The sequence below is a fragment of the Perca flavescens genome, chromosome 20 (assembly GCF_004354835.1).
Source record: "Perca flavescens isolate YP-PL-M2 chromosome 20, PFLA_1.0, whole genome shotgun sequence".
In the NCBI taxonomy this organism is placed as follows: domain Eukaryota; kingdom Metazoa; phylum Chordata; class Actinopteri; order Perciformes; family Percidae; genus Perca; species Perca flavescens.
In genome coordinates, this window is record NC_041350.1 from 14,187,456 (window position 1) to 14,199,899 (window position 12,444).

The 12,444-nt window shown below is 40.5% G+C and overlaps 1 protein-coding gene across 3 annotated transcripts; it reads right to left on the reverse strand.

Moving 5' to 3' along the window:
- Positions 1-865: 865 nt before the first annotated feature.
- Positions 866-12,397, reverse strand: vsx2 (visual system homeobox 2). Of its 3 annotated transcripts, none has more exons than XM_028564995.1 (6): positions 12,124-12,397; positions 6,232-6,838; positions 5,790-5,874; positions 5,223-5,346; positions 2,168-2,348; positions 866-1,717 (listed from the first exon to the last, which is right to left on the reverse strand). In XM_028564995.1, the coding sequence occupies exons 2-6, from the start codon at positions 6,653-6,655 to the stop codon at positions 1,401-1,403; spliced, it is 1,131 nt and encodes a 376-aa protein (XP_028420796.1). In that variant the 5' UTR covers positions 6,656-6,838; positions 12,124-12,397; the 3' UTR covers positions 866-1,400. The 3 variants fall into 3 exon arrangements, with proteins under 3 accessions (XP_028420796.1, XP_028420794.1, XP_028420795.1); XM_028564993.1 differs by having other exon boundaries at positions 866-1,780; XM_028564994.1 differs by lacking the exon at positions 12,124-12,397 and having other exon boundaries at positions 866-1,780; positions 6,232-8,394.
- Positions 12,398-12,444: the final 47 nt, after the last annotated feature.

Here is a 12,444-nt window from a genome sequence, read left to right on the forward strand (position 1 = left end):
AGTCCATTTCCTAGCCATCATTCATTGTGTGTATACTTATCTCTGTCAACAATGTAATTAGCAACCTTTTTACCCATCCGGTGACATTATGGTTCCAATCTGAGGGCCATTCAGTGCTGAGACATGCAGCAGCATACTGATAATAGTCATCCCTTGCCCTTTTAAAATTACTCTGTTAAATTGGAGTAGAACTCAGTTGTTCAACTCATTAGGAAGCCCCATTAGCTAACTGAGGATGAAATGTAAAATGTGATATGGATTATGGCTAATGCAGACACATAAAGGTGTTGTAAAACTGAGTTCAAGTGACCTGATTCAAAAGGTTTATGGTGGAAATAAAGATTGCCAACAAATAATGCTGTGAGACTTTGGCTAAGTATTTAGATAAGAGGATGAAACAGCTTGAGAGCCGGCTAATAATGGCATCTATCAAAGTGATTTAAGGTCCTACGTGGGGGTGGGGGGGTTGCTTTCACTCTCTTTCCTCTCCCAAAAGCACTAGTCCCCAAGTTTAATCTCAAATTGAAGGTTCTCAACTGTGACAGATTATAGGGGCTAACCCGAGCATGCAGCCGTTGACTGTGTCCTAGTGAGCCCCGCCAGCAGAGCATCAAGTGACAACAAGTTACTACTACTACTGCTACTCCAAGGAGGGCCACTTTGTGCCATTTAAGAGTTTCAGTAATGCCTTCACAGCTGACATTTGTTTGAAAGGAAAGCTGAATAAATAGACACCAAAAAGCCACATTTAATAAAAGGCGATTTCTATTTTATGCTTTGTATTTTGAGTTATACATATTTTGAAATAAAAACAACAACAAACATTTTTTTAAGACAACAAGAAAACATATGTCAAAGTGTGCCTTTAGTGAGAGAGATTAATATATCAAGTATATACAGTGCGATATAGGACAACAATTACTTTCTGTCGGTGGGATGGTTCTTATTTCAAATGTCACCATAACTGTACAAGCAACATACAAATGAATGCCAAGAATTAAATGTACTTGACCGTTTATTGGTCATTGGTAGTCCTAATAAATATGATCTAACTGTTATATTGGATACAATTTGAATCATCTGGCTCTATATATAACTGCAGGGTCTATATACACCAATATTAACACTTTACTCTCAGTCAAATCTTCCCTACTATGCAAACGCAACAACAACTGTGGGTTTGGAAGTAAATCAGACAAAGTGCATTTTGCATCTTCTGTGTAGCAGTGAACCGGTGACGGCCAGATGAGTTTTCTTCTTGAAGAAGTCCAGATACAGGCCGGTCTAAGAGAAGTCAATGTGGGAGGGAAACCTGCTGGACAGTGAGTTCTATTGCATAAGTACAGCCAGCCCACTGCATTCACTCATGAGAATAGCAGTCCACAGGAATGTGATAGTCTCTACGGACTTTTCTCCTCCTCTGCTGGACTCAGGGGATCACCAGCTTTCTCCTCGGCCGCCTGTCTCTCCAGTTTGCCCTCCAGCAGTCTGTCATGAGAAACCGTCCCCAGCACTTTGGCACTGTGCTCCTGTGCCTTGGCCCTGAGTGCAGCAATGCTGTTCTCTCGCAGTTCCTCTTTAGAAATGGTGGACTTTCCCTCTGACCTCTTTTCCTCTGCTTCAGCTTCTTCCACCCTCTGAGAGCTCGGCTGCTGGGGCGCATCGCACTGTCCTGTCGCCGGGGGGACCGCAGCCTCCGTGGACTTTTTGTGCATCCCTGCAAAGAGTTGCGGGTATTCAGATTTAGAATAGCGTCTGTTGATTGGTAAGCCATCTTGGACTGAAAATAGCAAACAAAAATAGTTCCGGTTTAGAATATAATGTTTGAATGAACGATGGTGATGCGTGACCAGCGTAGAGGATGAGAATGTTTTTTGTAATGCAAAGTCCATGCCATGTTCTCTATATTTAGGACGTTTCTTTGCTTTAAAGGGTCAGGCTTAGCTTAATAGAGCATTTACCATCAGGTCCTTCACACTGTATCAGTCTGTCACACCAATGTTGTTATGATAACGCGTTAATAACTTTCAAATAGAAAGTGCTGTACTGTTAATATTGAATTATGTGGTAAATATACTCTCCACACCTATTAAACGACCATTAAGTGTTGACACAATGAGGCAATGATGCTGAATTTTGGGGGGAAACAGTAAGAGATCAGCCTCACCGAGCAGCCAGGGGGCGCAGGACTCCATGATGCCATCCTTGGCCGACTTGAGGATGGACTCTGGCAGGGGGATGGAATGCCTCACCATGGCTCCATACAGCCCATACTCAGCCATCACAGTGCTGCGGCCCCAGCACTTCTCCCTCTTTCTCCACTTGGCTCTGCGGTTCTGAAACCATACCTGTGACAGGAGGACAAAACACCCAGTTATTAGCCACTACCAGCATCTTCACCTTCATCTCCAAATAAGACAAATAAGTCCAGTTTTTGACTTTGAGGAAGATATGTATTGGATCACTAGATAACAGGTTAGTTTGGCTACAAAAACATTTACACTCTTAAGACATGCACTTTTTATGCTTTTTTTTTTTTTTAAATCTGCAATGATTAGTATAGTATATTAGTTTGGAAATCGCTAAGATGGAACAACATGAGATTAGTGGTTTCTTGTAAGGGTTGCAAACAATCCAACTGCAGAATGCAATTAGCATCTCCTTATAAGAATTTCTCAATATCTATCTATCTATCTATCTATCTATCTATCTATCTACCTATCTACCATCCATGCATCCATCTTTTATTATGTTCAAGATGCAACTGGTACCACTTTCTACTAAGGCACCCTAAAGAGGTTTTGTCTTTATTAATGATTAATAAACAATTTCCTATAATGCTTTATACATCAGTTATAAGCTATCGATACGATTACATTTGGGGTTTGTGGGTTGTGAAACAATCCATGTGGCTGCTGTTTCTATTTGGAATTTGGTCATTATACTCTACAGCCCTTTTTCTTTATTGATGACTTCATACATTTTATAACTTCATACATTTTATAACTGCAGACATGATGGCATATTAGAAAGTGTAAACCCCAGTATGTATTAATGCATTATGAACATTTATAACTGCATTCTTAGAAAAGATCATCAAATGGGATTTTTCACAACCCAAAAGCTGTTATTAATGGCTTAGTAAATTATTTAACCATTACTAAAGCCATTTTTAATGTGGTAGGCCTACTCAACTATTTATTGTTTGTGTATGAAAACTCAATTTCAGGATTTGAGCAGTTATTTTAAAAATGACCTATGTGATTCAAAGTAACTTAAGATAACAACTGCACCGTTTGGATTGAGTCCATTGATTTCCCATAACCTGCTGGCTACAGGTGTGAAGGATCTGTGGCTCCTGTCAGAGCTGATCTCCAGCTACCTGTTGCCGCATTATAGATGGTTTGACACATCATGACACTTCACTTGGCCACAGCCAACAACTGCTTAAGGCTCTGCAGGCTATCTGTCAGCTCAGAGAGAGGCCAAATTGATAGCACAACACAGGATTGTTAAACACTCTGCTTAGGCACCTCTGATGGCTCTGTGAGGAGAGGAGGGGGCCGGAGAGGGGATTCAAGCGAGGGGACTGATATGAAATTGAAAACGATCAAACCGTTTTCATGCTTTTTTTCCCTGGTAATTCTGATGATAACCCTTATTTCATACAAGATAGGCCTACTTTTTTTTATGAGAAATTGCTTCTCTGCCCCTCAAAAGAAGCCAGTGTGGAAGCTGCGAGGAGGAGTGACCCAGGGGCACGCCGAGGCTGATTGAAAAATAAGTTAATTTCAGGCCCAATCGATGGCGGGCAGGCGGGCAAATATCACGGGAAATTAAACAACCGGGACTCGGGGGAGCAGCGCTATTGACCCGTGCTAATAAATTCAATGTAGTTATTTCATTTGAACTCCCTGCGTCTCTGCAGCAGCCGCAGCAGCCTGCCTCCTGAGCTCGTCTGATTTAACTAATTACACTCAATGAGAAAATTGGGTGTTAATTTTATTTAGGATAGGAGCAGGAGCTGGGCTCATTTATTTATTTATTTCCTTTTTTTTAATTATTATTTATTCGCCGCTGTAGCCTACTGTTGCAGCCCGTAATGAGAATGAGATTAAAAGGCGCCCCGGCAGATGGATGGTCCAGGTCACACTGCAATCTTCTTCCGCCTTGATAGCTTGATTAGGTCGTTAGTGGCTCCTTCTCCGAGAACAAATTGTTTCACATCCAACTGCGCCTGATAAGAGATTATCTGTTCTGGCGAGAAATGCTGGAGGAGAGCGGTCTTTGTTCAGACAGGATGGGGCACCGCTGATCGATTTCCGGGGGCTCACTTAGCTCGTCTCCCCTTAAACATGAGGGCAGCGCGGGAGGCAGCTGCGGCCTGTAGCCTACCTACTCCAATATTACAGGAGGCTATTAGCACTGATGGTGAAAGTGAACCATCACAGGTGAATATTCATAAGGCAATAATATTTGCCTCAAATTTCAAACAAATCAATTAGAAAATAATGAATTCTGTTTGAAAGACACTGTTGCTTATTACAAGAATGGTCTATGATGTGTGCTTTGCAATGTGCAGTGTCAGTCTAAAGAAATATAATTATATCGAATCTTTTAAATAGCCTACGAAGAAATCAGCAATATAAGATGCTTTAACTATCACATAAGTGCCTTTATTTGGCTTTGATTAGCCAGGCATTCTTTGTACAAGGCCTATATTTTTGCAGAGAGCATCTCAAAGAGAATATAGATGAAATTATGTTTCTATTTTATTAAAGACAAAAATTTACGGACCTATTTAGAGTATTTTGCTATTAATATTTAGCCAAAAATGTAATTAAAACGGACAGCATGTCTTTTTTCTTTCAAATGTAGCACTTTATAGCTAAAAAATTGCTAAAATAGTGCTTTGTTACAACCTTGATGTAGGCTCTACCAGTCGAGACATTTTAAATAGCCTATAGCTTAATTCATAAGTTAAAGGGAACCATTGGCTTGTAGGTTGTATCCAGGCTAATTAATAGGTTATGATCGATATAGCCTGATGAAAACAAGTGAAAGACATATAAAAACCGTCAATGCGAAAAAAAAAGAAAGAAAATAAATAAGCAAGATGGTCCATGTTCAAACAGTGACACATAATCTAAAAACTTTAGATTGAATAATGCCGAACCATATATTATTCTACCATATAACACAGCGTGCAGAACTAGTATTACCTGTATCCTGTCTTCAGGTAGCTCTGTTTTCATGGCCAACATCTCTCGGGCATAAACATCCGGGTAGTGCGCTTCATTAAAGGCCTTTTCCAGCTCCTCCAACTGATATGAGGTGAATATGGTTCTGTGGAAACGGGGGGGTCATTTTAAATATGTGGACATATATGACATATGGTGTCGTCTCCTGCAGATATTAAACTAAAGGGTAAACCAATCTGATTTTTATAAAAGACGGAAATAAAATACGCTAAAGGTAAAACAACATTGAACACATTTCTATAAACAACAGCCAATTTCAATAAACGTCTATTATGGGTGTAAAACAAAATAAAGCAAAGCAAACAGGACAAGCTTAACATTTGTGGATGTTAGTGATGACAGAAAATAAAATCTGTGGCCAATTTGTTTAAATTCTTTTCAGTTTGACTAGTTCATTATCTAGGCTATTTTAACAAGGCTATAATAAAAAAACTAAAAACAACAATTAGCATTGCACATTGATTTTAATTTATAATTTCTCAACAATAACAATATTAGCCATATTATTAACCAGAAATCAACACTAACCGGTGGCGTCTTTTCTTGCGTTTCTTGCTCTGACTTACTGTTGACTTCGAGAGTTTTCGTTCATTTGAAGATAAATCATCCGAGTCTGGATTTTAAAAACAAAAGAAAGCATTAAAGTTAATAACATGAAGAGCGTTTTGGAATAAATGCAAACTGTTCACACTGACACAACACGGCTATTTTTATTAAGACATTAACCTTGACCTACATTTAATTATTTCATTCAATCACACAACAGACATACTATTATATTCTAATAATAATAATAATAATAATAATAATAATAATAATAATAATAATAATAATAGGCCTATCATAATATACAACATAAAAAAAAGTGCTACATGCACAGTAGCCCAAGTTGGAATTATGCAAGCATTGTGTAGCAGTGGGATCAGTATTTGGTATGAATAGGCCTGATTATGAAGTGGTTTTAGATCACCTGAGCTGGCAGACTGGCTGGTGTCCAGCGGTCCTACGGACCTGCTGTGGGGCTGCAGGTGAACGTCTTGTGCGTCCGACAGCACAGTCTCCAAAAACGCTGGTTGTCTGTAAAACGACGGAATTCCACCAGGGCCGATTAATCCCATCCCGACACCCATACCCACGCCGGCGGGACCCAGAAAGGACCTGGCGGTGATCAGGTGCGCCCCGGGCGGTAGCGAGTTTAGCGGGTTCTTCGGGGCCGCGGACGGCTCCTTATTCAGCCCCAGTATCTCCTGGATGCCAAAGCCGGTGCACCTGGGCGGCGGATGGGTCGCGCTGCTCTTCGGCTGGTGGCTGTTACTTCCTCCATTTGCACCCAGAGAGGTTTTCTCCGATATATTTAAACTTTCCGTCAGCACAGCGCCTTGTTTCCCCGTCATGTTGTCTTCGGATGCTACTTGAAAGGCCTATTAGTAATTATGCCGTCTTACAGGACGGTCCCCTGTGCATGATCCTGTGTATCACACACAAGAGTCCTTCAGAAAATGGTCCTTTTATCCAACAGGTCCATCCCAACAAGAGGCAGGAGCCAGCAGCCAATCAGCATCAGGGATTCAGGATTCCTGTGGATCATGGATGCATTATACGCCCTCTCGAATACATATCTGCATTTTCCTCAGGACTATATGGATAAACGAGGAGGGGATTTAGGCTACAAAAAGAAAGGAGGGAACAAAATGATTGTCTCCAAGGCTGCAGGCTGCAGGAAGAGGGGCGAAATGCTGAGAATGATAGACACCTAGAATCATAGGCTACAGAGACAATGATATGACAAAATAACATTAAAACCATATGTATGGGTTACATCAGTATAGACTCACTGCAGATATAGCCTACCATTGCTTATGTCATTTTTCGCTATAAAGTCAGGCCTAATTAAATCGTCTATTTCACACCTCTAAACCTTTGAAATGCTGCAAAATTACCTCAATCTCCTAAAATAAATCAGTAGGCCTATTGCCTTTCGCTGAATGGTTTACACACAAACACACGCACAGAGTCAGCTATGATCTCTCTTCTCAACCACTGGCTCACACGAATGGATAATTGATCTCCAGATGCTATGGGAAACTCATCACACGCAAATCAAAGGCCCTCCCAAAAACGACAGCTGGACGATATGGACCCAGTGGGCGCTGCACGGTCTTGCACTGCGCTAATCCCACAGCAGCAGCACAGACTACAGAGCAGATTAAATCACAGGAACATTTCCCCGGAGAAGAGGGAGAATTATACAGAATATGGGTCACAAGTGTAAGGCTATTAAATAATTACCTGACCTGTTATTCATTATTATCTTATGCATAATATTTTTTATTATTATTAAAACTCATCTGAACATTACACTGAATAATGGCTATTACGGCTGGTAGGGCAGTCATGTTAGTAGGCCTAAAACATTATCTTTAGTGAAATGATGGCAGAAATTTGGTGTCAGGAAATTGATAAAATATGCTGGTTTGTTGATATTATTGAGGCAATTAGATTTTTTTGTATTTGCATTTTTAGTTAATGCCAGTCTCTGCATGTAGGCCTGTTTTGTGACTTTTTATTGAAGAAAAAAGAAAATCATATTCTCATTGTGGGTCATGTGGTTATTTAATAACCCTATTTATTCTACTACTATTAAAGATACAGACCAACCTCATCCTTTATTCTTGGTGTTTCAGTGTCAATCAAGTAAAGAGAGTGTTGAGGGTTAAAAGAGAGATCTCACTTTATAAAGTTAATTTAACATATTTGTGCCAAAATTAAAACTTATGGAATGACATGGATATATGTTGTTTTCCTATTTGCTTATGGTACAATTTAAGTGTTACATTACATTGGCATGATTTCTTTTGCAAATCAATTAGAACAAAAATAAGGACATTACGGCTTCTAATAGATTTACTTTGCACACATGGCTTCCATGGGCATCATCAAAGTAATAATGCAATAATAATGGAATAGTATATCTCAAGCTAAATAATAAATAAAGACATGCCTATCATGTTAATTACGGAGCAAAACATGAAAATGCTGGGGAACTGGGCTATATACAGGGTTGTTACATGGATCTACACAAGGCACAACATGACTAATGTAACCTAAAACTACAGGAATTGTGACTTTAGGTAGAGCCTCAACAAATCCGCCCAGCAAAGTCATATTTTATATCAAACAGTGTGAACTGATCTGCTGATTAAGGAGAAAAATATTGCTGCTGCAATTAATGTCTGGTCAGTTGAAACTAATTAGGGCCTATTTAGTGGAAAATCTAGTAATGAAGAAATCAATGTTATTAGGATATGCTAATGACACATCAGCCTGTTCGGATCAAGTCATTTATTAACATGGAATGGTTTGAGTCAGGATGACCCGTCAATTACAGGCAAGTTACTGCCCCCTTTCACTCCATCATCACTTCTGCTGCACTCTATACAGGCTTGCTGTTTGTTTGTTGATAGTGCAACTCTTCTCTCTGTATGGCTTTTCATAATCCATCTCCTATGAAAATGGCTGAATGCTGATTTACATGCAGAAGAGAGGCTGCCTAATAAGGCTCTAGATTAGGGGAAGATTTAGTTCAGTCATTCGTGTAGATTGGGTTGCCCATCAAAGACCAGCAGGATCTGACGGCTACAGATTAAAAAGCAAACAGCTGTTGGACATTTTTTTCTTTATCTGCCCCCACCCTCTCAACCACCTCCTTTCTCTGCTCCCTTCATTCCTCCTGTTTCTGCATGTTGCATTTTTAGGCGTATAATGCAAAATTAGGAACAAAGTGTTCTCAACCCTTTAGCAATGATGTTAACAGCCCAGATATGAATAAGCAGTGATAAAAGCATCCAGCCTGTAACCTTCAAACAGGTGTATCCCTGCAGCAAGTCAAACACTGATAAACAGCAGCAAGCAAAAAACGCCCACTATAATGAATATCATATCCTGCTGATGTGACTGCTAAAGCTTGAAATGCATTTGTAATAATGAATACGCGGACAACTTTTTCTTTGCAGGAAGGTCACAGCAGCACTGGAAATAACTCTGAATGCATTAACTGATCCACAGCAGATAAGCACATGAAGAATAATTTCTCAACAAGTCATATCCCATATATTAACTTCTATCTATGTAGCACTGGTGCATTCAATGTCTCCTTTTTTATTGGGTTGATTAAAGTAGTGGAAAACTCTATGCTTACGTGCGTACAGATTATAAGGAAATGTTTTCCCCCCAGAAATAAGGATAGAAACCTCTTATGCAAGACGCTGATGTGATTCAGTCTCCGTAGTGCTAAATCAAGCCGGATCTCCAGCGTCGAAACATGGTGCAGGACAACTTGATGACAGCACACATGTAGAGCCGAGTCAGGGGAAAACTAAAGCACAGCCAGAGCCTCTGCTTTTCCCAAAGCACTTGCAGGGCGTGATGTGATGCCCCCACCTCCCTCTCCCCAGTTCAGAAAGAGTTTGCAAGCCCCGCAGCTTTCTCATGGCTCCACCACAATGGCATGTTTGGAAGCTGCCCGTCGGCATTGCTTAATTAGGCGAGGAGTTGATTAATTTGCACTAATTGACAGCTAATTTAAGGACTCAGGGCACATCGGATTGACGTTTGTCGGGGCACAGAGGCTATGTGAGGTCAAAGCAACGCACAGCGGAAGGATGGATGGATGGAGCTCTGATTTTTCTCTCTCTCTCTCCATATGGATGACCAGCTCTGCAGGGACTGACCCGTTTCTTGAAAAGGCTGTCTGGCTGGAGGGAGGCTGCGGGTTACAGTCAGCCACCAGTGCGTGCACCATATTGAGGATGTCAGGTCGCTTACCACGTCAACGCTCAGCAGACTGAATGTTTATCAAGTCAGCATCAACAAGTGGCCACATGCTACCAGTCCACATGACAGCAGGGTCACCTACAGAAGGCCTACTTAACAGACACAAAAGCTTGAAACATTTCACCATCACTTTCTTATAAAGGGTTTATATAAGTTTCAGTGATGGAATGTAACTTAATTTATCCAAGCACTGTAGGCTAGGTAGGCCTACATCTATTTCAGTTCTTGAATATAATTCAGAGGTAAACGTTTTGCACTATATTTGACAGTTACAAATTAATAATTCACATGGCTAAACATATGATACATTGTTATAGGTTTAACAGTATTTTAAGTTGTTAAAATCAGCTCTACTTTGACCATTGACAACAGTAAAATGCTACTTACACATGCATATTAACAGACAATACCAGCCTATAATAGGCTATATAATACACTATGGGCCATTTTCCTGCAGAACGAGTATGTTTACTTTATGTTAATTTTGCTAATAATCCACTTGAGTAACATTTTCAATACTTTTACTTTTTGGCTGAATGGAGTATTTTTACAGTGTCATATTGCTTACATAAGGATCGGTTTACTTTCTCCAACCCTGGTAATTTTTAATGGTTTTACAACCCAAACACCATTTGGTTTGCCAGGTTTTGATGTTGTTTATCCTTGCTACTTGGCAATAATCCAGTTATAAATGTTTGCAATGCATTTATAAATGCATTAATAAATACTGAGGGACATTTCACTCTTTAATAAGCAATAGTCTGCAGTTCTGAATGTTGAAAAGTCATTAATAACGTTTTTTTTTCCCTCACAGTATGGGCTGTATAAGTGGTTAACAAACAGCTTTTGACCCACATGCTCTACAACTCTTTTCTAGAGGGTAGGTGGCTGGAAGAAGATATCCATTTATTAATGGCTTATTATTGATCAACAAAGCATCAGTGAAGGCTTTCTCAACCAATAATAAAGCAACCAATTACAAATTATAAAGGAATTTCTAAAGGGGCCTTACTAGTAAATGGTACTTACCATGGTATGAGACTTTCAGTAGGCGTACGTTCATTAATACAAAAATGTATCCATACATTGTTTAACGGTATACAAACCACAGCATTGTTTTACAGGACAATTTGGCAGTTATATGTTATTGATATGATTTGGGGTAAAAGGCTAGTGTTTGTATTTGGATTACGAAACATGTTTTCACTCTCATCACGTAAAATACGGAAGTTTGGTCAGGTGCCTTTGGCGTTGTTATTGACGGTAAAAGCATCATATCTAAACACGCTTTTGGTCGGGACTATTGGCGTCACTTTTAACGCAGTTAGGTTAAGGAAAAGGTTGTTATGACACGATGGTTGGGTTTAGGAAAAGAAGAACGGGACGGTAACGAGACATGCGGGACAAGATCCCCGCTCTCCTGGGTGAAAGTCCTGTGTTGTTGGACCCATCCACCACCCCAACCCTGGTGCGTTCTACACACACACACTGAAGGACACTTTTTGCATCGCTTCAGACGCTGACAGCCACAGCCCAAACGTCCATATTTTACGAGTTCGGAGTGAGAACGAGTCGGGATTACCTATGGTGCTTTTACATAGCCGATGTAAAAAATATTTGTAGTAGAACTAAATTACAGTATTTGAACACAGCTAAAATTAAACGTGATTTCTGGCCCCCATCCTGCTACCAGGCCATGCTTTATTCTTTTTTTGGGGTCCCCATTAGCTTCCACAAAGTGGTCGCTTCTTGGGGTCCACACAAGAAAGCGTCCAAGGCTCCACAAAGTCACTCTCTCTGAAACCTGCAGAACTGTGAATAATCTTTTCTTTTTTTAAGGAGGGGTGAGCCAGGGTACGCGTGAGAGGCAGGGGGTGAAGCCACTGAAGCAATGGCGGCCTGTCCGTGTGAATCGGAAAGACGATTAGGGGCTTATTAGCGGTCCGGGGAGAAGTGTAACTTGTTGGGAGTGGGTGACCAGAGCCCCAGCGACATCTCCAGCCGAGAACAGTCCGAGGCATTGTCTTACCTAATTATGGCGGATGGACTTCTTCTTGTTTCCCATTCGGCATGCCTGTCTGATTCTCTTTTTGCCCGGCCGCTAGCTCCAACTACGCAGAAGTGTGCTAATTAGAAAAGAAATGGTCCTAGTAATTATGTCAGCTCTCATTAAAGGCGATGACAATGAGCTATATTATTTTTACGCAAGGTTTTGTGTAGGGACCCTGCTTCCAATGCTCATTAAATGGAAAACATGCCCTGGTAGCCGGGAAAGCACTCTCACTTCGTCCACTTCGACTTACATGTCCACATCCGGAGAGTTTAACAGACTCTAAAAAACAAAAGTTAG